Below are 27,731 nucleotides of genomic sequence, written 5' to 3' on the forward strand. Positions count from 1 at the left end.
ACGTCCAGGTATGAAATATTACAGTGAAAACCACCAGACTAATTTTGTAACGATATTTATGTGAAAATGATGCCTTTATTTTTATAGTTTTCACCTTGTTTTCTGATCAGTATTTTATTTGCTCTGTTCTTTTTCTCCATATTGAGGCTTTGCATATTTTTATTTTGCCTCAGATCTTTGCACAATGAAACTATAAAATCTCTAGTTTTTAAGATATATCTTTCAGTTACATCAAATGTCTTCTAAACTTTTTTATTATTACTTCTTGCTACTCTCTTGTGAATGAAGGCTAATGGCAGCTCTGTTTGTCTCTGCATTTGGGTAGGGGTAATGAGATCCTTTTTCAGTGGTTCTTCTAATTTGGGGACTGGCGAGTCATTCATGTGCACAAGGATCAGCCTATTATAAACACTTGGCAGGACCATTAATTCGGTCTAGGTCTCCCACTTTCCATTTCAGTGCTTGTTTCACTGCATTAATAGTTCCTTAGGTGTTTCAGATCATAATCCGTTTTTAGATCAAGGTAATTATTTTGCCCAGATTTACATTTTTGCCATGTGTTATAGCTATGTTCAGAGGTTTTATAGGTTTTATACTAACTGGAGAAGCCTCTCTGAACTCTGTTCACCCAATGGGCCAACAAAAGAATATTGAATTTTCCCAGACAAAACCCTGCTGGTGTTTTCAGCTCTAGTTCTGTCCCGCAAATTCCCATCAGTTACAAGGCTACTTTTTTTTTTTTTTGAGATGGAGTCTCGCTCTGTTGCCTGGGCTGGAATGCAATGGCGTAATCTTGACTCACTGCAAACTCCGCCTCCCGGATTCATGCCATTCTCCTGCCTCAGCCTCACGAGTAGCTGGGACTACAGGTGCCCGCCACCATGCCCAGCTAATTTTTTGTATTTTTAGTAGAGATGGGGTTTCACCATGTTAGCCAGGATGGTCTCGATCTCCTGACCTCGTGATCTGCCCGCCTCAGCCTACAGGTGTGAGCCACCGTGCCCGGCCAAGGCTATTTTCTGTAGAATGTTCCTGGTATTTGTTATTTACACAGCAGATTCTAGTATATGCCTTTAATCTGCCAGCATCTTTTGGTTCTGAGAAACTTGCGGGAATGCTCTAGTTTTCAGGCAGTCTTTGCAGTCCCTAGATCATAATGTAGAATGCCATCTTTTTGTTTTGACAGGGAGGCTTATGATGCTATTTGTGGGTGAAAGTGATCTTGAAAGTCCAATTAGTCTATTTCATGAAAGTGTATGAAAGTTGATTCAGGTGAGGATTATTGACTAGTGTTAACTTTGTTAAGTGAATGGTTGGGGAACTAGAAATTTACAGTGGATCAAATAACACTGCACAAACAATTTCCTAGATGAAAGAGGGAAGACATATCTGTACAGTGGGTGAGTGGATCAGACTTCATTATCCAAACCCTGTGGTCCATCTTAGTTATTATATATAGTGCTTATGTTTGTTCAGCCATCTTATGTGATGTAACAAAGGGTTCAAAGCACCATCTGTAATGTATTTTAGCCAAAAATATTTAGCGTGACTCCATTGAGCACTTACATTTTTAAGATTAGTTTATAGATAATATTGGAGATAAAAAAATCTGTAAATAATACCATGAGGAAGCAACCAGACCTGGCCTGGCCTTGTCAATAAGTCAGTGTCGTAACAATAGGGACTGTGCTAGATTCAAAGAGACTTAAGGAATAAACAATTAGATACAATTCCTGGTCCTGGATTGGATACTGTCTTGGAAAAACCAGCTGTATAGGACATTTTTTGGGTTAGGGAAATTTGGAACTAGCCTGGGTGTTATAGGAAATGAAATTTATTAAGTGGAGAGATGAAGAATATCTTTTAAAAATCTGGTGACCAAAAAGAAGTATATATAAATATATACATAGAAAAAGATCTGGAAGTATGTGTACTGAGGGGTAAGTGGTACTCTGTGGGTGAGGGAATTTGGGGTTTTTATTTATTTTAGTTTTGCTTGTCTTTTCCTCCTGATTTTCTCCAATGCATATGTCCTATTTCTATGTTAATAAAAGCTTGTTTTTTTTTAAGTCCACACTAACCCGTCCTATACAAATGAGTTGTTTTAATAATTTTACTCATTTTTTTCTTGATAAGGATTTTGTAATGTTTGGGACACATCTTTGAACCATGTCTTTAGATTCTACATGCATCTCTCTCTTTAAAAAATTTAATATTCTATTATGAAAAAAATTAAATACATGCAAAAGTAGATAGAATAATAATATGATGATTTTCCATGTACCCATCATCCAACTTCAGCAATTACCAATGAAGTATAGTGTATTTCATGTCTATCCACCATTCCTCTCCACCCACTATTTTGGCGCAAACCTCACATGTCCTGTCTTTTCATCCATAAAGAGTTCAGTGTTTATATCTAAAAGTTAACAACACTTTAAAAAATTACAATACCAGTATTATAACAAACAAACAATAAATTAGTGGTATTTCCTTAATATAATCAAATATCCAGTCATTATTTTTCCCTGTTGTCTCATAGTCATTATTTTCTCTAGATTGTTCAAATCGGTACAAATAAGTTCCCTACATTACAACTGATTATGCCTTCGGCTCTTTTGGTTTATAGGTTTCTCCATCCTCTCCTACCATTTTTTCTCTTGCAGTTTATTTATTGAAGAAACTGGGCTCCTTATCTTCTAGAATTGTTCACATTGTGCATCTTTCTGCGTGCTATCTTAACCTTTCAGTGCCCAAGACTGGAAACTCTTCTCTGGCATGCATCTGAGCAGGGTTCCTATTTAAAAATCTATACAACATGGTCAGTTGTAATACAGGGAACTTTTTTATACCCAAGCACTTTCTTTTCTATTGAATTAAGATTTTGTGCCAGCTTTTTTCTAGGAGCATTGTGTATGTGTGTGTGTCCACATGTATACAACTAGTTGCTCACACAGATGCTGCCTGAAAAATCACACAGGCAAGTTGTAGAAATTGAGCCTGGAGAGTGCTAAGAGGGTACCTGAGAGGGCGCTCACAGAAGGCTATCAAGGGCAAATGAAGTGGCCTTGACTTTGTCAGTAATTTGTCTCCTCTCAATATTTAAAAATAGATTTGTGTCAATATATAACATCAGAACGTTCATTAATCCCCTATTTGGATGGTTCTGGTCATAACATGTATTATTCCAAACTCAAGTTGTTAATAAGAAGTACTAAAACAAATTTAGATGTGGAATGGTTTTCATTATTCTAGAGTATGGAATCACATGTACAAATGTAGTACCATGTAAATTCACACTCCATTTCACAAGTCATTGTCCCTCACTATATGTAATAGTGTTTTCCTAGTAATATATGTTTAAGTTAAATAGTTTTAAATAATGTCATACTTTCATTGCTCTAAAAAATTAAATAAAGCTTATAAACATGTTTATGGAATGTGTTTGTAAAATCCATATCCATAAATTGAAAGGGAGAGTTGATTTCCATCCTGAAGTCCTTTGAGTTTAAGATGCTTACAGCCTTGATTATTTCAACTGGATGAAACAACAATTGAAATCGGATACATAGGGATAGATTTTAGAGATCAGCTACACAAATGTTCAGGCAGCTGCTTGCTAGATTTCCTTTTCAATGATTACTGAAAAGTTCACCCTGAAAGAACACTCTGGTATAGTGTGATTCTCTTAAAATAATACTTAATATCTTCAGACAGCTTGGTCTATTGCTTTTTATTGTTATGTCTGTGGACTTTTTTGTTTTATTTTACTGGGAAGTCTACTAAGGTCAGGATTTCCACTGCCTACTTATCGATTTGTCTCTAATGATTGCAGGTTGAAGATGACAGCGATGCAGAGACCTATGGAGAAGAGAATGATGAACAGGGAAATTATTCTAAAAGAAAGATTGTCTCTAACTGGGATCGATATCAAGATATTGAAAAAGAGGTCAATAATGAAAGTGGAGAGTCACAGAGGGGAACAGATTTCAGTGTCCTCCTTAGCTCTGCAGGTATGAATTCCAGTTGCATGCATACTGTTTAGTGCTCTAAAAGTTGCACAGACATTTTATTTATATTTTTAAGTTCCACTTTTATAACTAGCAATTTATCCTTTGTTCTTTGGATTTTTAATTCAAGTAAAGGACAGTGTTTCTAATGGCTTGTAAGGGAAAAAAAATGATGTTTAAGTGGAAGTAAGGGTTTCCATGTACTGATGTAGAATGACTAAAGTCTTTGCGATAGATAAAAGCCTTTCTATAAGTGGAAAAAGCTGAGCCATGCTGCTGTAAATTTGATAGTCTGAGAAACATAAATGTTTTCTTTGATATTGGAGGAAACATTCCGTATATTTGTAGGAAGCATTATAAAGTTTCTAGAATATATGTTCTCTTTTTTTTTCCTTTTTTTTTTAAGTAGCCAGGCATATACATAGTAGTGGATATGCACATATTGGAGCCATATGCACTTGAACACCAAGTTTTTGTTTTTGCTTTTGGATAGTCTTCTCTGTCAATACAGTGAAAAATCCAGCCTTTCCGTGATCAGCTATAATCTAAGATTGATTGCACCTTGAGTGATGTGATGCTGGAGAGCAGTAACAGGGAAGAATGGAGGAGTGCTGGGTGTACAGATGGCTGCAGGGTCCCTACTAAGGTGTGGCGCAAGAATTTAAAGAATAAGTGGAAGATAGATTAGTGATTACCAGGTGTTGGGGATGGGAGGGTAGGAGGTGGATGTGGTTATAAAGGGGCAGCATGACAGATCCCTGGGATGCTAATACTGTTTAGTATCTTGACTGTGGTGGCAGATACACGAACCTACACAGGTGATAAAATTGTATAGAACTTAATATACACACGTGCACAAATGAGTATGAATAAATTTGAATAAGATTGGCAGGTTGTATCAGTTTCAGTGTCACTCTTCTGGTTGTGATATTATGGTTTTGCAAAATGTTATCATTGGGGGAAACTGGGCAATGTGTACAAGAGATCTCTCTGTATTATTTCTTTACAACTGTGTGTGAATCTGCAATTACCTCAATAAATTATTGTCAGGTTAAAAAGATATAAAGGATGCAGATGTGAGAAGCAGAGAAGTAAAACAAAAATAATACTTTGAGACTGCTTTGAATTTTTTCTTCCTCATGACTTTGATGTTGCTGTTTAATTCTACCTTTCTTCTTTATCTGCTTGTATTTTTGAATGCCGGCACCAGACTAAGGACAATAAAGTGATACATTCTCCTCTAACTTAATAGAATATGCTTTTCTGATCAGGAAAGAAGTGGATCATAAAATTGTGAGTCAGAAGTGCAGGATTCAGTTTGTCATTACCGTAGATGATTCAAATAGCATAACTACTTTAGGTTTGTGGATTGCTCTCAACTCATTGACTATTCAAGGATTGGTAACACTAAATAATTTTTCCCGTCAAATGAGTGCTTCCCTCTTGGTACCTATATTTTGGCCAATTGTGGGTTTATAAGCACTTTTCTTCAAGGTGGGAGAAGGGGAATGAAGGTAAAATATGAGCTGGTTGGTTTTAATTCTCAACAGCTGTTCTGCCAAAAGATCTAGGGGGAGAAAATTGAAGTAATACAATGAAATTAACTTGTGGACTAAAGTAGATTTAATTCAGTCAGTTGTGTAGTCAGTTACTAGTATCTGGCAAAAAAAGATACTTCATAAATGTTGGAAGGCAGTTAAAAATTCTAGTCCAGGCTGGGCATGGTGGCTCATGCCTGTAATCCCAGCACTTTAGCAGGCTGAGGTGGATAGATCGCCTGAGGTCAGGAGTTCGAGACCAGCTTGACCAACATGGAGAAACCCCGTCTCTACTGAAAATACAAAACATTAGCTGGGCATGGTGGCGGGCGCCTGTAATCCCAGCTACTAGGGAGGCTGGGGCAGGAGAATCGCTTCAACCTGGGAGGTGGAGGTTGTAGTGAGCCAAGATCGCACCACTGCACTCCAGCCTGGGCAACAAGAGCAAAACTCCATCTCAAAAAAAAAAAAAAAAATTCTAGTCCAACCTAGCAGGTTTGTCCTCTGGTTTATGATTTTGCTTATTTATTTTAGCATTTTATTTATAATTAAAAACCTGGCGTGGATTGAGTCTCTCATGTATTTTTCTTGTAGTCTCTTTGCTTACTGATTTCTTCTGAAGTGGCTTGCTTATCTGTGATTGGTTTTTTAGGTAATTGCAGCCGTCCTGTCTTTTGATACGTGCTTACATTTCTTTTCCACTCTGTTGCTTTTTTTTTTAAATCAGTTTCTTCTCACGATAGCATAAGACTGAGAAGAGCTTCCATGCTTTCTTCATACTCAGTGTTTTGGTGCTATATTGGTTTACTTTCAAGAGGTCAACTTCATTCTCTGATAATAAAAATTCTAGAGTATGCAGTGTTCTCTAGGTAAGCTGACTATACTCCTTGAAACGATTCTGCTTCCTACTTTACTATCCTTGTTTGTATAAATAAATATACAACTGAGAAAAAATATTGTTGGCTCCTTAGGTGTGCAATCATAAACTTTTCTAGATATTGCCAAATTGCTTTCCACAGTAAAGATGAGAGAGTTCCTAGTGTTTGTCATCTCTGCAAATACATAGTACTGTTGGACTTTTAAATTGTGACCAGTTGTTTGAATGGTATCTAGTGTAGTTAATTTAACAGATATTTAAGTACCCATTGTTCCAGCTATTGGCATAGAGGCTGGACATAGAGTGGTGAACAGAACAGATATAAACACCTGCCTCACAGAGTTGACTTTCTAGAGGGTAGAGACAAACAAGAAGAGTATATAAAATGTTAAATGCTATAATTGCTTAGAATAGAAATAAAATGAGGAAGGGCTGTTAACCAGTTTTAGAAGTAGCCAGGGGTCTTACTGAGAAGATAACATTTGAGCAAAGATCTGAGGAGGGTGAGGGAGCAAGTGAGGATATCTGTGGGAAAAGTGTCCCAGGCAAAGGGAATAGCAAGCTCAAAGGCTTTGAGATAGGAGGATAGGGAATCGCAAGGAAGGCCAGTGTGGCAGAAGCAAAGTGAGCAAGTATGCGATGGGGTCAGCAAGGCATTATTCAGCCAGATCGCGTAGTATTGTAGACCATTGTAAAGATGTTTTCTTTTATTGCGAGTGAGATGAAAAACCAGTGGAGGGTTTGAAGAGAAGAGTGATATAACACTCCTGTGTTAACAGGATCACTCTGCTGTGTTGGAAGGAACTGAAGACTGGCAAGAGGGCAGCAGGTAGACTAGTTAGGAAGCCACTGCTACTACTAGTAGCAGGTAGACTAGTTAGGAAGCCACTAATAATAAGCCAGGTGAGCAGTGGTGGTGGTTGCTGGGTCCAGAGGAGAGCAGTGGAGGTGGTGAAAAGTGGTTGGGTTCTAGATCTATGTAGAGGGAAGAGCAGAGAGCACTTGCAAATGTTGGGTATGAAATAGAAAGATATGTAAGGATGACACTAGGTTTTTGGTCTGAACAGCGAGAAGAATGGAGTTGCCCTTAACTGAGGTGTATAAGTTATAGGAGATACTCAGTGTTGCATATATTAAAATTGAGATGTCACTTAGATACCTGTTGCAGTCAGAATTCTTTAAGAAATGTCTGGCACACTCAATATAATTGAACATTTTGACAAACGAATCATTTACAAAGGTATGTGTAGAGTATAATGAAAGCACTGAGGTAGTGCTGTGTTGAGAGGGCAAGTGGCAGCAGAGATGTTACCACCCTAGTTACTGGAAATTTGAAGAGAGTCATAGAGAGTTGGCCTTGGGAGAATGAATCACCTTCGGTGAGGGGACTCAGCCAGTGAAGATGACCCCACTCTGAGAGAGTCAGAGGAATAAACATTCTCTTCCTGTCTCTGCCAAGGCTTCCATAAGTCTAACCTACTGGAAGCCAGAAGACAAGGGAAGTTGTAGTCCATACTGGTCAACCTTCTAGGGCAGAACAGGATGGAGAAGGGTGGAGGATAAATCTGCATTGGCACATGGAAGAGACCCAGCACAACATCTAATAGGCGACATGGAGCAGGCTGCTGGATGGAGGAATGTGGGGTTCAGGATCCAGGCCTGGGCTGGCAATAATACATTTGGGTGATGCCAGCCTATAGATGATATTTAAAGTCGTGAGAATGTATGAGATGACCAGGGAAGTTATTACCTAGAGAAGTACTGATTCCCAGGTACCATAGTGTCTAGAGTTTAGGGGAAAGAGAAGAAACCAGCAAAGGAGACTGAGCATGAGTGGTAGAAGAAAGAATCAGAGAGTGTAGTGTCTTTAAGTGTTTCGAAGCAGGAGGAGAGATCTGTATCAAATGCAGTTGATGACAATGAAGAATTGACTGTTAAATTTAACAGGAAGGTTATTGGTGATCTTCACAAGTGCAGTTTTGTTGGAGTGGTGGCATAAATTTTTTCTTGAATTTAAAAAGAATGTGGGAGGAGATGTTTGAGACAGCAGGTATAAATGACTTAATTTTAAGGAGTTTTGTTATAAAGGAAAGGAGAATAATGGGCTGGTGGGAGAAGTAGGTCAAGACTTTTTAATTTTTTCTTTTTTTGGCATTTCTTTTGTGGCGACAGGGTCTTGTTATGTTGCTTAAGCTGGTCTCGAATTCCTGGGCTCAAACAATCCTGCCTTGGCCTCCTAAAGTCCTGGGATTACAGATGTCAGCCACTGTGCTTGGCCAGTTAAGACGTTTTTTAAAGGTGGGAGAAATAACTACATGTTTACTTGTTGATAGATCCAGAAAAGAGGACAAAAATCATAAGGGGAGGGGTGAGAATTCCTGAATCTATGTTCTTTAGTAGATATGAGCTTGATAGGATCTATTGTGCAGGTGGAGGGATGGCCCATTGCTGGGGCTTGGGCAGTTTTCCAACTGTAATTGGAGGAAAGGCAGAATATATGGGCATAGATATGGGTAGATGTCATGGGGGCTTGAGGAAGTGGTCTAAGAAAACCATGGATAAGTGTTGTGGAGGAGGTACTGGAAGTGGAAGGAGAGAGTAGAAGGTAAGAAATAGTTGTTGAGGAAGTGGGAAAGTATAGTTTCCTATTTTCCAAATAGGAAAATGTGGTATAGATGTTGGGTAACAATAGGGGCCCACATGAAATTGGTATTCATACATTTAAGGTGAGAACAGGTATACTTTTCCCTGACTCATATTGTGCTGTATGGGTGCAGGCCCAGAAAGACCGAACGGAAGGGTAGGACTTAATCATGATTACAGTTTAGCAGAGCAAATGCAATGAAATGAGAGAGGGAAAAGGAGATGATTAGAATGATTGACATGAATTTAAGTGGGATAAGGAAATAAGTGAAGATATGAGAGAAGATGAGGGGCAGTAAAAAGATCGTGGGATCACAGGACTACAGATTTTTCAGGGCAGAAGGATTGTTGACCTTCTTGAGAAAGTGTAAGTTGGAGAGGTGGGAAGTGGTGGCTGTAGATTAGAATGTTTGACATTGAGATTTGGTGGGGCAGGGGGTTGCAGATGATGGTAATGATATAGTCTTATATAAAAATATGGGTGTGCCTGGCTGTGAGGTGGTGTGGAGACCTCGTCTTTGGAGTTTTTAGTTTACATTTCCTTAGTTATTACTGAGGTTAACATCTTTGTATTTGTGATGCTTGCTTTCTTTGTGAACTGCTACTCCCATTCTTTGACCATTTGGCTATTTTGTTTCTTATTGATTTGTGGGTTAAAAAAAATGTAGTCTTGATACTTATCTTTTGATATTTGTGTTTGCAGGTATCTCCTGATATGAGATTCACTTCTATAGTGGTGTCTTTCAGTGCATTGTTTTAAATTTTAGTTGAATTTATCAATTTTCTATCCTACTGTTTATGCTGTTTTATGCCTTGAGAAATCCATCTTTCCCCCAAGGTTAAAGATGTTCTTCTCTATTTTGTTCTAAAAGTTCTAATTTTGCTTTTTTTCCTGAAGAGTGTTACATTTTATTGTTTGCTACATTCTTGTGCCATGGTTTTCAGCTCCATCGGGTAATTTAAGGTCTTCTCTACGCTGTTTATTCTAGTTAGCCATTCTTCTAATCTTTTTTCAAGCTTTTTAGCTTCCTTGCGATGGGTTCGAACATCCTCCTTTAGCTTGGAGAAGTTTGTTATTACCAGCCTTCTGAAGCCTACTTCTGTCAGCTTGTCAAAGTCATTCTCCATCCAGCTTTGTTCTGTTGCTGGCGAGGAGCTGCGTTCCTTTGGAGGAGAAGAGGTGCTCAGGTTTTTAGAATTTTCAGCTTTTCTGCTCTGGTTTCTCCCCATCTTTGTGGTTTTATCTACCTTTGGTCTTTGATGCTGGTGACCTACAGATGGGGTTTTGGTGTGGATGTCCTTTTTGTTGATGTTGATGCTATTCCTTTCTGTTTGTTAGTTTTCCTTCTAACAGGTCCCTCAGCTGCAGGTCTGTGGGAGTTTGCGGGAGGTCCACTCCAGGCCCTGTTTGCCTGGGTATCACCAGCGGAGGCTGCAGAACAGCAAATATTGCAGGACAGCAAATATTGCCACCTGATCCTTCTTCTGGAAGCTTCGTCCCAGAGGGGCACTCACCTGTATGAGGTGTCAGTCGGCCCCTACTGGGAGTTGTCTCCCAGTTAGGCTACATGGGGTTCAGGGACCCACTTGAGGAGGCAGTCTGTCGGTTCTCAGAGCTCAAACACCGTGCTGGGAGAACCACACCTCTCTTCAGAGCTGTCAGACAGGGATGTTTAAGTCTGCAGAAGTTTGTGCTGCCATTTGTTCAGCTATGCCCTGCCCTCAGGGGTGGGGTCTACAGGGCAGCAGGCCTTGCTAAGCTGCAGTGGGCTCTGTCCAATTCAAGCTTCCCCAGCCACAATGTTTACCTACTCACGTCTCAGCAATGGCGGACACCCCTTCCCCTGCCAGGCTGCTGCCTCACAGGACTATCTCAGACTGCTGCGCTAGCAGTGAGCAAGGCTCTGTGGGCATGGGACCCACCTAGCCAGGCATGGGATATAATCTCCTGGTGTGCCGTTTGCTGAGACTGTTGGAAAAGCGCAGTATTTGGGCGGCAGTGTCCAGATTTTCCAGGTACAGTCTGTCACGTCTTCCCTTGGCTAGGAAAGGGAAATCCCCTGACCCCTTGCGCTTCTCAGGTGAGGCAGCGCCCCGCCCTGCTTCAGCTCGCCCTCCATGGCCTGCACCCACTGTCCAACCAGTCCCAATGAGATGAACCAGGTACCTCAGTTGGAAATGCAGAAATCACTGTCTTCTGCGTTGATCATGCTGGGAGCTGCAGCAGCATTTAAAAAACCCAAATGATATAATGACACACTAATGGCTTATGACCTGCAGTTTGGTGTGGTCTGGAGCATCTGATTCATTTAATCATTTCAGTAACTTCAAAAAATGTCTGAGCAGAAACTCTTTAGTTTAATTAGGTCCCACCTGTCAATTTTTGGTTTTGTTGCAGTTGCTTTTGAGGACTTAAGGACTCAAAAATTTTCCCTTGGTATCCAAGAGGGATGGTTTCAGGACGCCTGTGGATACCAAAATCTAGGAATGCTAAGTCTCTGATATAAAATGGCACAATATTTGCATATAACCTATGCAAAAAGTATAGATATCTTCCTTTATATACTTTAAATCATCTTTAAATCATTCATAATATCTAATGCAATGTGCTATGTATCTAAGTGCTATGTAAAGTTATACTGTATTACTTTTTATTTGTATTTTTATTGTTGTATTGTTATTTTAAAATAATTTTCTTTATTCATTTATTTTTAGAGAGACAGGGTCTTCCTCTGTCACCCAGGCTGGAGTGCAGTGGCATGATCATAGCTCACTGCAGCCTTGACCTCCTGGGCTCAAGCAATCCTTCTGCCCCAGCCTCCTGAGTAGGTGGGACTATAGATGTGTGCCACCCATGCCTGGCTGATTTCTTCATTTTTTTGTAGAGACAGGACCTTGCTATGTTGCCCAGGCTGGTCTTGAACTCCTGGTCTCAAGTGATCCTCCCTCTTTGGCCTCCCAAAGTGCTGAGATTACAGGTGTGAGCCACTGTGCCTGGCCAGTATTGTTATTTTTTATTTTTAAAAAATATTTTTGATCTGTGGTTGGTTAAATCCACCAATATGAATGGTTGCCTGTATGTTATTTTTTCTTCCCAAATTAGCTGCACCTCTGGTCCAGTTCTCAAATGCTATTTGGAAGATAGACCTTTATCTAAGAGTAGAGAATATAGAACTTTAAGAGTAGAGAATATAGCTTAACATATATTCTCTAAGTAGATTTCCATTGTAACAGTGAATTTTTGAAGACTGGTAATTAAAAAGTGAATTTCTATTTCACACACAGTGTATGTATATGTTGATTCTCACTTTGGAAGATAGTTTGCCATTTTCTGATAAAACTGAAGATCTAGCACTTTCACCCTTAAAGGATACTCTAGAGCAGAGGTCCCCAACCTTTTTGGCACCAGGGACCGGTTTTGTGGAGACAATTTTTCCACAGACTGGGGTGGGGATGATGGTTTCAGGATGATTTAAGCACGTTACATTTATTGTGTGCTTTATTTCTATTATTATTACATTGTGATATATAGTGAAATAATTATACAACTCACCATAATGTAGACTCAATGGGAGTCCTAAGCTTGTTTTCTTGCAACTGGATGGTCCCATCTGGGAATGATGGTAGACAGTGATAGATCATCAGGCATTAGATTCTCGTAAGGAGCATGCAACCTGGATCCCTCACATGTGCAGTTCACAATAGGGTTTAGCTCCTGTGAGAATCTGATGCTGCTGCTGATCTGACAGGAGGCGGCGCTCAGGCACTAATGCAAGCAGTGGGGAGTGGCTGTAAATAGAGAAGAATCTTTGCTCACTTGCCCACCACTCACCTCCTGCTATGCAGCCTGCTTCCTAACAAGCCACAGCCATGGTCTGGGGGTTGGGGACCCCCTGCTCTAGAGAAACTCCAGCACGTGTGTGCCCACATGTTCACAGCTGTATGTTCAGAAGAGCCTCAGATGGAAGCAACACAAATATTCATTAATAGTGGAATGAATACTTAAATAAGTGGATGAATCTTTTCAACATAGCATGAAGTAAAAGAAACATGCCCACAGAATTCATTAGTATGATTCTATTTATATAAAGTTCAAACACAGGAAAAAAACCCCTATTTTTTAGGGATGTATATTTATTTATTTTTATTTAATTAATTAATTTTTTTTTTTTTTGAGATGGAGTCTTGCTCTGTCGCCCAGGCTGGAGTGCAGTGGCATGGTCTTGGCCCACTGCAAGCTCCGCCTCCAGGGTTCACACCATTCTCCTGCCTCAGCCTCCCAAGTAGCTGGGACTACAGGCGCCCGCCACCACGCCCGGCTAATTTTTTTGTATTTTTAGTAGAGAGGGGGTTTCACTGTGTTAGCCAGGATGGTCTCGATCTCCTGACCTCGTGATCTGCCTGCCTCGGCCTCCCAAAGCGCTGGGATTACAGGCGTGAGCAACCACGCCCAGCCTGGGATGTATATTTACATACTAAAGTGACAATCAAGGAAATGATTATTCCAGATATCAGGATTGAGGTCACCTCTAGTAGGGAGATGAGGTGTAATGATTGAGGAGGGCCAGATAGCAGGTGTGGTATTGGCAGTATTCTATTTCCTGGCCTGGATGATTGTTATTTATGTTGGTTTAACAATTATTCTATAAGCTCATATGTATTATCAATTTTTTTATTTTACAGATCTCTTTATAAAAGGAATAAAACTCTTTAAAAGTGGATTTCTAATGGTAAAATTTCTGTTACCACCATAGAGGTGGGAACCATTTTTGGAGAGGCAGCCCTTTCCAGCCTGCTTCCTTCCACTTGTGCCGCACGGGCACTGCCTGCTCTGTTTGTTTCTGACCACTGACAGCGACACTCTCATTTATATTAGTGGTGGATATGGGAAAGGGGACGGTTGTTCAAAGTCATACTTTTTCTGGTAAGATTGTGAGTCTTTAGGTGTCTTTGTTGAACTCTTTCTGTAAGTCTCTGAAAGAGATAATCATGCCTTTAGCTTTTCTTTTTAAACAGTATTCTTGCAGTTCTAAGTTACGTTTCAAGAGCTTTGAAAATGGCACCCTACTCTTACCTTCAAACGTAAAAAGTAAGATCTATGAGAAATTTCTTCTGCCTTTCATTTTTTTTCCCCAAAAGTCAAATCATTGAATTCATGCCATATGCGTTGTCTGTTCCTTTCAAGATGTCACAGATAGCCAGAGTTAGAAAAATGTTTAACAGTGTGAGTAGAATGCACTGGATCAATATTGAAGAAAACATGGGGAAAATATTATGTGCAAGTCTATAAACACTATTTTTAGAGATACAAATGAAAACGAAATAACCAGACTGCAGTTTGGTCAGTATAGTTGTTGTCTGTGCATATTTTTGCTTAAAACTATTATATATTTTCTTCAATTTAATTTTATGAAAAGCTATTTTGGGTAGGAAATTTTAATTGTAATGACATTTGAATTTCTTCCCTCCTCCGTTCCTTGTGCCAACAGTTAGACTGAAGGGAAAAGAAAGGATATGACTCTAGCAGCCTGTACTTTCAAATTAAACCTTGAACCTTTTCTTTCCATGAGGCAACAAGACAGTTTTATTTGTCCTCATTGATTCAGCTCATTTTTTCCCTCTTCTTGTATGGTATATAGTTTGTACTAATATAGTCTCATATTACAAAGGCAATATAGTAGAAGAAAATTCTTCCCTTTGATATTTAAAACATATGAAATAACACAAACAGAACTATACATTTAAAATTTTTTTTGTTTGTTCTGGCTGACAGGCTAAAAAAATTTTCAACTGGATAACCAAAAAAATAAAAAAAAGGAAAACTCCGATAATAAAAAAACTTTTCCTTATAGCCGAATATTGAATATTGGGCCTAATTTGATTTTCTTTTTTCTTTTTCTTTTTTTTTTTGAGACGGAGTCTTGCTCTGTCGCCCAGGCTGGAATGCAGTGGCGCGATCTCGGCCCACTGCAACCTCTGCACCCCCGGGTTGACGCCATTCTCCTGCCTCAGCCTCCCAAGTAGCTGGGACTACAGGCGCCTGCCACCACGCGTGGCTAATTTTTTGTATTTTTTTAGTAGAGATGGGGTTTCACCGTGTTAGCCAGGATGATCTCAAATCTTCTGACTTCGTGATTCCCCCTGCCTTGGCCTCCCAGAGTGCTGGGATTACAAGCGTGAGCCACTGTTCCCGGCCTGATTTTCTTTTTAAAAACCTTCAAAAGATAAGAGCAGAATTTGTGTCCTAAACTGCGAGTCTCCAGCGCCATTTTGTGTTTTCTGTTGTTTTGAAGCAATTCTTTGTTTTTACTGGTCCAGCTGCACCATTTTCATCATCCTGAACTTTCATTTTCCTGCTCTGAAGTTGTACATTTCCTTTAGCAGATCCAGCCTAGGCAGCTTTATTTCCCTTTCTTTTTCCTTTAAATCTATGACCTTTTGATTCTCATTTGTTTAGGGATTCTTGGTGATTTTGCATGAGTTTTTTCCAGTGTTTCTTTTTCTACCTTTCCGTCTAGTAATTTCCACATCTCTTCCTTGTTTCTTAGTCATAGGTTACAATTGCTGGCTGCTTCTGCTTTATTTAGTGTTTCTTTAGCTTTTTTCTTAAATAGAATTAATCTCTGTTTTGCTCTACTGATAAAGTCTGATCCATTTTATTTCCCCATGATTTGAGAAAAGGATATGTGGGTGCTTTCTACAGGTCAGATTATCTAAGTCACCCCAAAATTTGAGCAAATATCCAATCTAGACATTCCATTTGAGTATCCTCAGCACTTCTGTTTTTTTTTTTTTTTTTTTAAGTTTATTTTTGTGGGTCCATAGTAGGTATATATATTTACTGGGTATATGAGATATTTTGGTACAGGTATGCAATGCATATTAATCACATCATGGAAAATTGGGTATCCGTCCTCTCAAGCATTTATCCTTTGCAGCACTTCCATTTTTCTTCTTGCTTTTGCTTAGCTCTGAATTTAGTTTATACTTTGTTTTGCTTCATTCTTGTTTTGCAAAATAATCCTCCTTGAAAAGTATTAGAAGGTCTGTATTTTTATACCAGGGTTCAGGGCCGGGGTCTCTATAAACTTTTTATTGGATTTAATACGGTCAAACACTGCACATGTTGATTGCTTAAATGCTTTGTGTAATGTTTTTCTCATTTGAATACTTAGTACTTGACCTTTATCTTCTAATCTTTAAAAGATTAGACATAAAATAATTATGTCATCAGGGTCTGCATCCATTGGGAAGCCTTTCATATGAATGGATCTGGTTTTACATCATTTTTTTCTACTCATCAGTTGCCAGAGGGACATTTTGTACTAATCAGAGGGAGGTTTGTTTGGAAAAATCTTCTGATTTTAGTTTTATCTGTATTTTCATTAGTTCTGCCTTTGATTTGTTCAGTGCTTCTATTATATTAAAATCTGTTGTTAGGTAATTTAACCTGTTGAATTTTGTTATTTCCAGAGGTATCTAGCTTTCATCTAATTTAGTCTGTTCCTTTTAAAAATTTGTCTTATGGCAAATTAAAGTCATCAAAATGATACTTGATTTGATGGTGGTAGGTTTCGGTCCCTAGAGCCGCCATTGTTTTCACTATCACCATTTTTGGCTGCTGTGGTTATCTTTCCGGTCCCAGGCCCCCAGAGCCGAGCCATAGGATCGCTAGCAGAGACGGTACTTTCAAGTTCACATGAAGGAGTGAATGTTTATTTTTAAATGTTTATTATTAGGTAATTTAAACTAGTTATACTAGACATGGCTTAATGGGAGAACATTAGTGAATCTTTTTTGAGTTTAACTTGTATTCCAGATACTCTTCTGGTTATCAAATGACTTATATTCCAGTTACTCTTCAGTTAGACAACTGGCTGCATCATCATATCATCTGGGTACTACATTCTTTTCTTTTCTTTTTTTTTTCTTCAGACAGGGTCTCACTCTGTCACCCATGCTGGAGGGCAGTGGCGTGATCTCGGCTCACTGCAGCCTCTGCCTCCCAGGTTCAAGCGATTCTCCTGCCTTAGCCTCCTAAGTAGCTGGGACTATAGGCACGCACCACAACGCCTGGCTAATTTTTTTTTTTTTTTGAGACGGAGTCTCACCCTGTTGCCCAGGCTGGATTGCAATGATGCAATCTCAGCTCACTGCAACCTCTGCCTCCCAGTTCAAGCGATTCTCCTGCCTCAGCCTCCCGAGTAGCTGGGATTATAGGCCCACCACCACGCCTGGCTAATTTTGTGTATTTTTAATAGAGATGGGGTTTCACCATGTTAGCCAGGCTGGTCTCAACTCCTGACCTCAAGTGATCCTCCTGCTTTGGCCTCCCAAAGTGCTGGGATTAGAGGTGAGCCACTGAGCCCGACCTCATCTGGGTACCATGTTCTAATAGCATCTAGTGTATCTATCTCAATTGCTATTGTCTCTTCTTTGTATGATTATCTTTTAGACTCATACCTCTCCTTAAAAAAATTAAGATAATTTTAGGTGGGTTTTGGGAAGGAGAGCAAATAAATGCTTCTGATAATGTTGGAAGTTGGTAAATTCTCTTTACTTGCTCTGGAAAGATAATAAAAGGTTAGTTTTGATAAAGTCCTTAAAGAAAATCAGGGTAGAACCTCTTCTAAAATAAAACACATGAAACATGAATTCAGAGACTATGAAAAGGGACGGCTGTAGCATTAGTATTGTGGTAGGAAAGGCATCTTTTCAGTAGTGTGCCTGAAGTGTAGTATGTGTGTTTAGGTAGTGGAATAGAAGGAACGCTTGGTGGGTGTCAGGGGATCCTAGTTTTGGTTTTGGTTGTCTTAGAACCTTTTTTTTTTTTTTAAAACTCCAAGCAAAACCAGCTGTTAGAAATAATACCTCCTTGCTTTAATCTAGGGGTAGTTGTGAAGATCATGTGGAATTATTTTACAAATTATAAAGTTCTATACAAAAGCTAAGAATTACTTTTTAGGTGAAGAGAAACAAACTGTTGGGTTAGAATATACTGTGGGTCATATTTGAAATTAGGTCATTAACATGGGGCTGTCATTAAAATATCCAAGCATGGTACTAACATATATATGTAATTAGAAAAATAAAACAAACTATCATTAACTCATTTTCTCTTTTATTTAGCTTTTTTTTTGTGTGTGTGTGTGGGATTTGTTGAACTATTTTAACTTCTGCAACTATAGAGGTGATACAGAGAACTTGAAAGATGATTAAAAATAAGAAAAACAGGATTTATGATGAAAGGTTTAGGATGCTAAGCAAAAGAAGCCTGAGAAATGGTTTAATAATTCGTGTTTTCCAAGCTGTAAAGACAAAGGAAAAAAAAATCAAATGTGCTTAAACTAAAACGCAGGGGATTTAGATTAGCCATTTGTGTTATGAGTGTTACCTGGGCATCCAAGGGAGAGTTGGGAAATCACCTTTACTGAAAATCTTTCAAAATGGATTTGGTTTCATTTAATGGAAATGGGTTCAACAATGGTCCTTCTTGCTGCATGGGATACAGCAAAGTCATGTTATCAAGGAGTTTTTTCAACCCTGTAATTCTGTTCTCTTGGCTTTTAATTTTGCGATAATTCTACAGTGTTTTACCTGTGTGTTAAGCGAGCACACCCAGTGTCCTCAGAAGGGTTAGGCTTAATAAATAAGCAAGGCGTGTGTGTGTAAATGAGCCCTGTGGCCACTAGTGACCCTGCAACTGCAGGTGACCTTAAGCTAACAAGCTGATGGCAGTCATCAGTGCTGTCATTTCCTGAAACCCACCAAGTGTAGGCTCTGTGTGAGATGTGTTACATGGGCACTTTCTCTATTTCATTAAATCCTAACTTTAACCTAATAGGGTAGGTTTCATTATCTCGATTCTATACGTGTTGAAACTAAGCCTTAGAAATAAAGTTCAACAATTTGTACAAAATTCTCATATTTCTTAGGTGCGGAATCAGGATTCAAACTTAAATATGCCTGGCTTCAAGGTTGGAATTTTTTGCACTTGATACTGTTGATTAAAATCAAAATATATTGTTGGTTATCTGAAACTAAAAAGAAAATCTATGTTTATTATGTATCACTGTCTAAGAAACACATGTTTATTATGTATCGCTATCTAAGACACATGTCTTTTGGCCTATGGAAGTTGGTCAGGTGGTTTTCCTTCTTGATGCATTTCACCTACTTGTGTAGACAGTCACAGAGAATGCGGGTCTGTGTGGCCATAACCAGGGCATGCAGACCCAGCAGGACCTGGTTAGGGTTTTCCATGGGGCCAGAAAGCTTCCTAGGCATCCAGGGTGTGATCCCACTCATCTTGGGGCAGCTTCTGCATGCAGCACTGATTATGAATCTTCTAGGCATGCTTGGCATGCTTGTTTGCCAACTTGCAGCAGAAGTGGTTCCTGCCTTCTGGGGCCACACTCTTATGTTGAAACAAAAGCCCAAAGAGAGAAAGAGAGAGAGAAATAGAGGAGGCCCACAGATGCAGGTGGACCAAGCAGCTGGCAGCAGCCTTGACCTCAGTAGAATAATTCTGGTAGATTTGGGAGCTCATGGTTGGTTGGAGACAAAAACCATTGTTAGCTGGTCTGAGAAGAAGGGGATGGGCAAGGAGATGGTCCCAGAGGCTGCAGCTGGGGAGGAGAGTGGAGTGTAATCAGAGACTGGAGTAGGGAAGACCTTGAGTCTGTGGGTTTATTCCATCCTAACACTGTGGAGGCAAGAGACTGCCTGGTGGCTGTCCATTGTTTTTCTCTTTTCCTTTCCTGGCCTTTCCCTTTCCCTTTCCCTTTTGTTAAATAAAAAGCAAGCCAGCATAATAAATGAATTTGATCTTAGTTTATCAAATGAAAAAGCCTTCAAATGTACCTTTTCCAATGGAAACGTGACATATGCAAAAGAATAAAGCACATATGGGATACTGCATTGTACATTCTTAGTCACTGTCATATGTGGAGTGGGATGGAAAGAATATCCTCAGATGATTTGTTGTGAGAATACTACATTGGTCTCAGAATTTTCAGTGACCTGAGAATGGAATTAATGCTAATGAATTATGAATATATACTGTTTAATTTAGTGGCATTGAGTGGTGAGGATGTCAACATACTGCTTTTCATAACCTGTGATGAGAATTCCTCCTGGAAAAGTAAATCTATATTTTATCTGTTTATTTAGCACTTGAAAAGAACCTGGGCCAGGTGCGGTGGCTCACACCTGTAATCCCAGCACTTTGGGAGGCCGAGGTGGGCGGATCACAAGGTCAGGAGATCGAGACCATCCTGGCTAACATGGTGAAACCCCATCTCTACTAAAAATACAGAAAAATTAGCTGGGTGTAGTGGCGCGTGCCTATAGTCCTAGCTAGTCAGGCGGCTGAGGCAGGAGAATCGCTTGAACTTGGGAGGCGGAGGTTGCAGTGAGCCAAGATTGTGCCACTGCACTCCAGCCTAGGCGACAGAGGCAGACTCTGTCTCAAAAAACAAAACAAAACAAAACAAACAAACAAAAAAACTTGATATAGAGCCTTATGGTCATGATCTATTATATCCTGTGTATTGCACGTGAAGGGAAATACTGTCTTTAATAATGTTACTGCTTGTTTTTTAAAATCATTAAGTTTCAGAAAGCTTGCTTTCTTTACCTCTTACTTTCTAGCTAAGTAGATAATTAATGTGGTTTTATATTTACCTTTAAAATTCTGTAGTTGTAGAGTCTTCTGCCTTGTGTTTATAAAGAGTTTATAAAAATTTACAGTGGGCCAGGCGCAGTGGCTCACGCCTGTAATCCCGGCACTTTGGGAGGCCGAGGCGGGTGTATCACGAGGTCAGGAGATTTGAGACCATCCTGGATAACACGGTGAAACCCTGTCTCTACTAAAAATACAAAAATAAATTAGCTGGGCGTGGTGGCGGGCGCCTGTAGTCCCAGCTACTCAGGAGGCTGAGGCAGGAGAATGGCATGAACCTGGGAGGCGGAGCTTGCAGTGAGCCGAGATCGTGCTACTGCACTCCAGCCTGGGTGACAGAGTGAGAGTCCATCTCAAAAAAAAAAAAAAAAAAAAAAAAATTTACACTGAAATGTGGGGTTTTCATGAATAACCCTGAGAAACAAAAATCAACTTAATAGAATCCTAAATTTGTTATGCCATCATGAATTTCTGCCTCCATGGGGGAATGCTGTGTGAGTCAGATCTGTCAGAGAGATATCAGGCACTTGGGCTTTCTGACATTCTGCCCTTGAGAGAATCATGAACCTTTCAGTATTAGAGAAGAATCCTTAGAGATAGTTCTTTCACTGAACATTTCTTGAACTTCTATTTTTGAACATTTCCTAGAAATTAATAGAATGAAGCTTAAAAAGATTAAGTGACTGCGTACATGGTCACAGGATTGGGAACAGTAGTCTTTGGCTTCAAACTCAAGATTTCTAGCTTATGGGTACTTATTTACCAAACACTAAGGAATCAGGTGTATCATGCACCATGTCAAGTGCTGAGGGTACAGAAATGCCTACAACACAGTGCCCGCCTTTCAGAATATTGTTGGGAGAGCTGAACTGCAGTGGCCCAGACTGCTCCTGATGGGTATGTCAGGAATGCAAGGCTCTGACTGCTCTTTGTCTGAATTTCTCATAGTTGTGTTTCCAGCAAGCAACCCTGAGGGATGAGGTAATATCTCCCTCAGGGTTGCTTCCACTTACTCAAGGAACTTACTCTTACTGAAAAAGGAACACTGAGCTGAGGGCATGCACTCAGCTCAGTGTTTCTTTCTGGTAACAAAGGAACACTCAGCTCAGTGTTCCTTCCCTGTAGCAAAGCCCACAGCATGTACAGGACTCTTTGAATTACCACTCTGAGACGGGGGCGATGAGGAACCAACAAAAATTAACATGAAGTTTGACTACTCCTTTTGCCAGAGACACCTTTATCTCTGGCCCAGGTATCTCATGTCTTCTGCTAGTACCAGTGAAACAGTAACAGGCTAACCTATTAGTTTACAGATAAGGTGGAATCTCAGACCCTGCATAGTTATTGGCAAATATCTCTTGTGAGGTGATATAGATGTGAGGAAACCAACAAATACAGTTCAGTGTGGCAGGTACAGAGTGCTGTGGGATAACCCAGGGCACATGGTTCATGATGACAGAGCTTGCTGAATGAGTGAATGAACTGTTATTTGTGGTTATTGGGTGTGATTTACTGCATCAAAGTTCCCTATGTTTGCTACTAAAGTTTATCTCATTTTTTAAGACCGAAGTCCTGGGAAGATGTTTGTTCTTCAGTGAAAAGCAACTCATGTAGAAACGTACCATGACTAGGCCGGGCACAGTGGCTCACACCTGTAATCCCAGCACTTTGGGAGGCCAAGATGGGTGGATCACCTGAGGTCAGGAGTTCGAGACCAGCTTGACCAACATGGAGAAACCCCATCTCTACGGAAAATACAAAATTAGCCAGGTGTGATGGAGCATGCCTGTAATCCCAGCTACACGGGAGGCTGAGGCAGGAGAATTGCTTGAACCAGGGAGGTAGAGGTTGCGGTGAGCCGAGATCACGCCATTGTACTCCAGCCTGGGCAACAAGAGCGAAACACTGTCTCCAAAAAAAAAAAACAAACCTACCATGAATCTATTCTAACAGGTGAGGAAAGTGGTTGAGTTTGCAGAATATCTTGTATGTAGATTAACTTAGTACTAAATGACATTAAGGCCCAATTACTTATTTTGTAAACTTTTTGTTTTCTAATACTTTTTAGATTTTTCAGAAGAGTTACAAAGATAATACAGTGAGTTTCCATGTACTTTCTACCCAGCTTCCCTTAATATTATTATTTTATATGACCATGGTATCTTTACCAAAACTAAGAAATTAACATTGGTATACCACAGACTTTATTTGCATTTCTCCAGTTTTTTCCACTGATGTCCTTTTTCTCTTCTAACTCAGGATACCACATTGCATTTATTCTTTGTATTTCCTTAGTCTCTTATTTGTGACAGTTTCTCAGTCTTTTCTGAACTTGACACTTTTGAAGAGTAGACCATGTTGTAGAACGTCCCTTAATTTGGGTTTTTCTGATTTTTTTTTTTTTTTCATGATGAGGCTGAGATTATGGATTCTGAGGGAGAATACCCTAAGATGATGTACCTTTCTTGTTGGATCATGTCAGTGGACACAAAATATTTATAGGACTTACTGCTGATGATGTTAACTCTGATCACTTAGTTACTCTTAGTTACCACTTAGAAACCTCTGTCAGGTTTCCCCCTGTAAACTTCCTGTTATTCTCTTTCCATTTATTGTTCACTAGCAGCGAGTCACTAAGTCCCGCTCACACTCAAGACGATGGGAGTAAGCTTCATCCATGGAAGGAGGAATTTCTGGGCATGTGTTAAAAACAATGACAGTAAATAATATTTTGAGGCTATGCAAAGATACTGTTTTTCCTTAAAAGTTCAGGGGAACTAGTTCTCTCTGAATGAAGCCAAGAATTGCCTTGGACAAGAGGTCAAGTTATAATGACTAAACACTTGACCTTTTTATTTATACTTTACTGCAGAGCTATCTATATTATAAATGGTGCTATTCTTGTGTCATTGACCCTTCTGTCAATTTCTTTGAAGAATGGAAGCGTTTATATTAACTGAATGGGGTTAATGAGGGTACATTTGTAAAACAAGGTGAAACATCGGTAATTGATTTTAATTTCTTCCTCATTAATCAGTTACAAAAAGCTTAATTTATCTTTTGTCATTTGTTGGTTACCAAGTAAGAAGCCATACACACACACACACACACACACAGACACACACACACACATACACAGTATGGACATATATGTATATGGTTAGCTATATCCCAAGTGATTTATATATCCATGTCTAAAATCCATTGCTCAGAAAAACCTGCCTTAATGTTGTGCTTCTTGTGCAAGAGACAGTCATGGTCCATGCAGTTAAGAGGTGCAGTCTTTCAAAAATTATCCCAACAGGAGTTGAAGGGTCAGAAGGAGGCACGTCTCAAGGATCCAACAGTCATCCCAGGACATGCTAACCATTTGGCTGATCTCCCTCAGAAGTTGGGATAATTCTAAGGTAGCCTTTGTTGCTTTAGGGGTGTTGTCCAGATGGGCTGGTCCAGAGAGAGAGAATGTGGTTAATGTGTTTTTCGATTCACAAGGGGAAAACATCATGGGGAAAACATCATGGTATTTGGATGTACAACATAACTACATTCTTTACTGCTGTTCTTGGAAATGCCGTAACCTAAACAAATTCTTGTTTCCATTACTAAATTCAAAAATTTTGAGTCAGTGCAGTCAGTGCAATGCTAGATATGGGTAAACATTTGTAGCATTTAAAAAAAATTGTAAAATCTTAAAAAGGATCAAGATTTGGCAGTGCTGAGTTAATAGTAGTCAATCAAATTGAATTTGACCATTGGGACTGAGATTTGGCCTCTTAACCATATGTTATTGCTTTGCTCCAGAAAATATTTTAGTAGTATTGTCAGAAATACTTCCATTTATTTTTTTCCTTTTTAATTTTTATTTTTGGCACAGCATAGCATTTGGTAATTCTTGGGGTCATTACTAGGGTTTGGATTGGGATGGGAGAGGGTGTGATCTTATAGGAATTTGAAATTGAGAAGGCAGCACTGCTGAAAAATGCATTAGGGCCAACCTCTGAATTAGATTGGCTTAATTTGTTGGGGGCAGAGCTGCAGATGCAGCTTTACATCTGCAGAGATGTAGGTGTTAACGAATGTGTTAAAATAACTCTTATTTAGTGCTGGGTGTGGTGGTTCACGCCTGTAATCCCAGCACTTTTGGAGGCCGAGGCAGGCGGATCATCTGAGGTCAGGAGTTCAAGACCAGCCTGGCCAATATGGTGAAACCTCGTCTCTACTAATAAAAAAAAAGAGAAAATACAAAAATTATCAGGGCATGGTGGCATGCACCTGTAGTCCCAGCTACTAGGGAGGCTGAGGCAGGAGGATTGCTTGAACTTGGGTGGTGGAGGTTGCAGTGAGCTGAGGTTGGAGTGAGCCAAGATCGCGCCACTGCACTCCAGCCTGGGTAACAGAGCGAGACTCCGTTTCAAAAACAAAAAAACAAAACTCTTGTTTATAGAGTACCTGGCTAGATATTTGGTATTTTGTATACATTTTATTTAAATTCAAAATAGCCCTTCAATGTTAGTATTAGACAGTTTTATAGATGAGATAAATTAAGCTCAAAGAAGTTAGGTAACAAGGATCACATAACTAGTGTGTAATGGAACTGCAGTGTGAATTCCTTTCAATCTGATTCCAAAACCCATGACTATTCTTCATATTTCACTCTCGCCCTCTGTGGTATGCATACAGTTGGCTGTGCAGCAGTAGGCCTTTTTGGTATATTGTATAGAAAATGAGCCATTTCATTGTTTGGGAATACTTGTGTTTCCTCCCCTTCCCCCCATTTTTAGTATCTGTTAAAAGAAGAAAGCTTTTGGCTACTTAAAAAAACTTGGTTATGTTGTTTAGTTTGGTGCCTTTTGATCTGGTCCTGACAATGGGAGCAATACTCTTATGCTTGCTACTTGCTTCATTTAAACTGAAAAGTCTGGAAAAAATATATTAGTACGCAGGAGTGCTAACATGGAAATGAGTTTTTCTTGACTGCTAATAATTAACTCAAGCAAAAAGATAATTATGTGTTATAAGCTGTGCATGCTGAAAGTGAAATGAAATTCATCTGCTTCATATTTTTTAGGAAAATTGATAAGGTATCACTGTTAATATTTTTCACATTACCTTTTGGATTTCTTAATTCAGATATTTTCTCTCCACAATTTTGAGAGAAAATTAAGAGGGATTGCTGCCCAAAATTGGAGGAGTCTTGGAACCAAGTTGTGATTGTATGTTTATATAAAAACTCAGTGTGACCTCAGCAAGTCACAGCACTTTTTCAATTTGATGATCCCTATTTTAAAGTGAGAAAGTTTTTACTTGCAGAGTGTTTCTGAATCCTGTGTTAATCTTTTTTGAGTTCTGATTGGAGGCTCTAGTGATACGATTTTTAGGGCAGGCTACATTTAGCTATATTTTTTCCATTATATTTTGAAGTCAGAATGGTATTGCAAGTTAGTAATTTTCATACTCTTGTTGATAATGTTTTGCATACAGTATACATGGGATTTGGGAACTAGTTAAGGTCCTTGCCTACACTCTACTTAGAGCAAGAAGTAATTTGGGGTTCTCTGTGTACAGATAATGATAAATGGGGCAAGTTGTGGGGCAGGTTTCACTTTAAACCTTGCCTGTCTTTTCTGTGTGTTACTCCCTTTTCTTTCCTATGTGGGTGCCTGACTACCTATTGTAATGCCCACGGCTTTAATATACTCATTTATGCCTTGCCTGATCTCCCAGGATACCCTTACATGTATATTTAATATTCGTAGTTTGTGCTCATGTCATATATGGCCATCAGCCCACAAGAGAAATCAGAGGAAGTGTTACCTGGGAGGCAGCACATTTGGAGTGTTCATGTGTGGGGTGGTACTAGAACAGCCTTGTGTAAGTAATGCAACAGGTAAGATGGGATCATTTTAGAGCAGGCTGTCACACTGAGGTCTTGTCAAGTTAAGACATTACCAGGGCAATGATTCTTGAAAGGTGTGCTACTAACAAAAAGATATTATTAAATCTAGTCTGTGTGGGAGTGTGCATGTCTGTCAGCTGTACAGTATAATTCCTAAATAAGAACTTGCTGCTCCTGACATTCTTACATACTTTAATGTGTCTTCAGCTCTACATGTTTGGGTTCCTTGGACCTATTTCTTCTGTGCCTAGTTGCTCTGAGCCATACTAGTTTACTATGAGATAATGTCAAACAATATCATGGATTCAACCAGGATGTCTTAAATCTTCTCCCTTGTTATTCTCGTTCTTTTTTTTTCCTTTAAAATCATAGTGAAAAAGTGAGCTGGTTATTTTATAAAACCCAGAAAACGGAGATTTAACAAATTCATAGCTAGAACAAGTTAGTGCTCACCCGAATGGTTTTCTCTAATACCAATCTTGAATCTCTTGGATTGCTTATGCTATTCTAATTAACCGGCAGTCGATATAAGACAAATATATAGGCATACATGCATTGTGTTTTTCTTGACCACTGGAGCTCCTTAGTGTTTCTCTACATGTGTCCTTTAAGATTCCTGAGGATACCAAACCAACTTCTCTTAGTTGAGTAAAGCTGATATGTTATGAACCATTGGTGTCTTTTTTCTCACTCTTCAGGAACATTATAGAATATTCATTCTGAAAACAGTATTAGATGACATTTGGTTCAAATCTTTCATTTTTTAAAGGAGGAAACTGAGGCTCATAAAGGTTGAGGTTTAACTTAAGGCCATGCAAGTATTTGTTGGAGATGAATTGCTCAGATAAGAGTGTCTTCTGTAGGTTCATAAATAGTGCAGTTTTATTTGTTTGTTTGTTTTTGAGACAAGGTCTTGCTTTGTTGCAAGTGCAGCCTCAACCTCCTGGGCTCACATGATCCTTCCACCTCAGCCTCCTGAGTAGCTGGGACTACAGGCACACCCTAGCATGCCCGGCTAATTTTTGTATTTTTTATAGAGACGGGGTTTTGCCATATTGCCCAGGCTGGTCTCAAACTCTTGGGC

At 39.4% G+C, this 27,731-nt stretch overlaps 2 protein-coding genes across 3 annotated transcripts in view; one reads left to right on the top strand and one right to left on the bottom strand.

Moving 5' to 3' along the window:
• The window catches only part of CHRM5 (cholinergic receptor muscarinic 5), a 99,632-nt gene that overhangs the window by 60,859 nt on the left and 11,042 nt on the right, over positions 1 to 27,731 (bottom strand). The window lies entirely within an intron of this gene.
• AVEN (apoptosis and caspase activation inhibitor) overlaps positions 1 to 27,731 on the top strand; it is a 205,671-nt gene that overhangs the window by 35,748 nt on the left and 142,192 nt on the right. The window contains exon 2 of the mRNA XM_003272784.4: positions 3,836 to 4,013. Coding sequence (XP_003272832.2) covers positions 3,836 to 4,013 — 178 coding nt within the window. The remainder of the gene's footprint in view (positions 1 to 3,835; positions 4,014 to 27,731) is intronic.

The sequence above is a fragment of the Nomascus leucogenys genome, chromosome 6 (genome assembly GCF_006542625.1).
Source record: "Nomascus leucogenys isolate Asia chromosome 6, Asia_NLE_v1, whole genome shotgun sequence".
Classification (NCBI taxonomy): Eukaryota; Metazoa; Chordata; class Mammalia; order Primates; family Hylobatidae; genus Nomascus; species Nomascus leucogenys.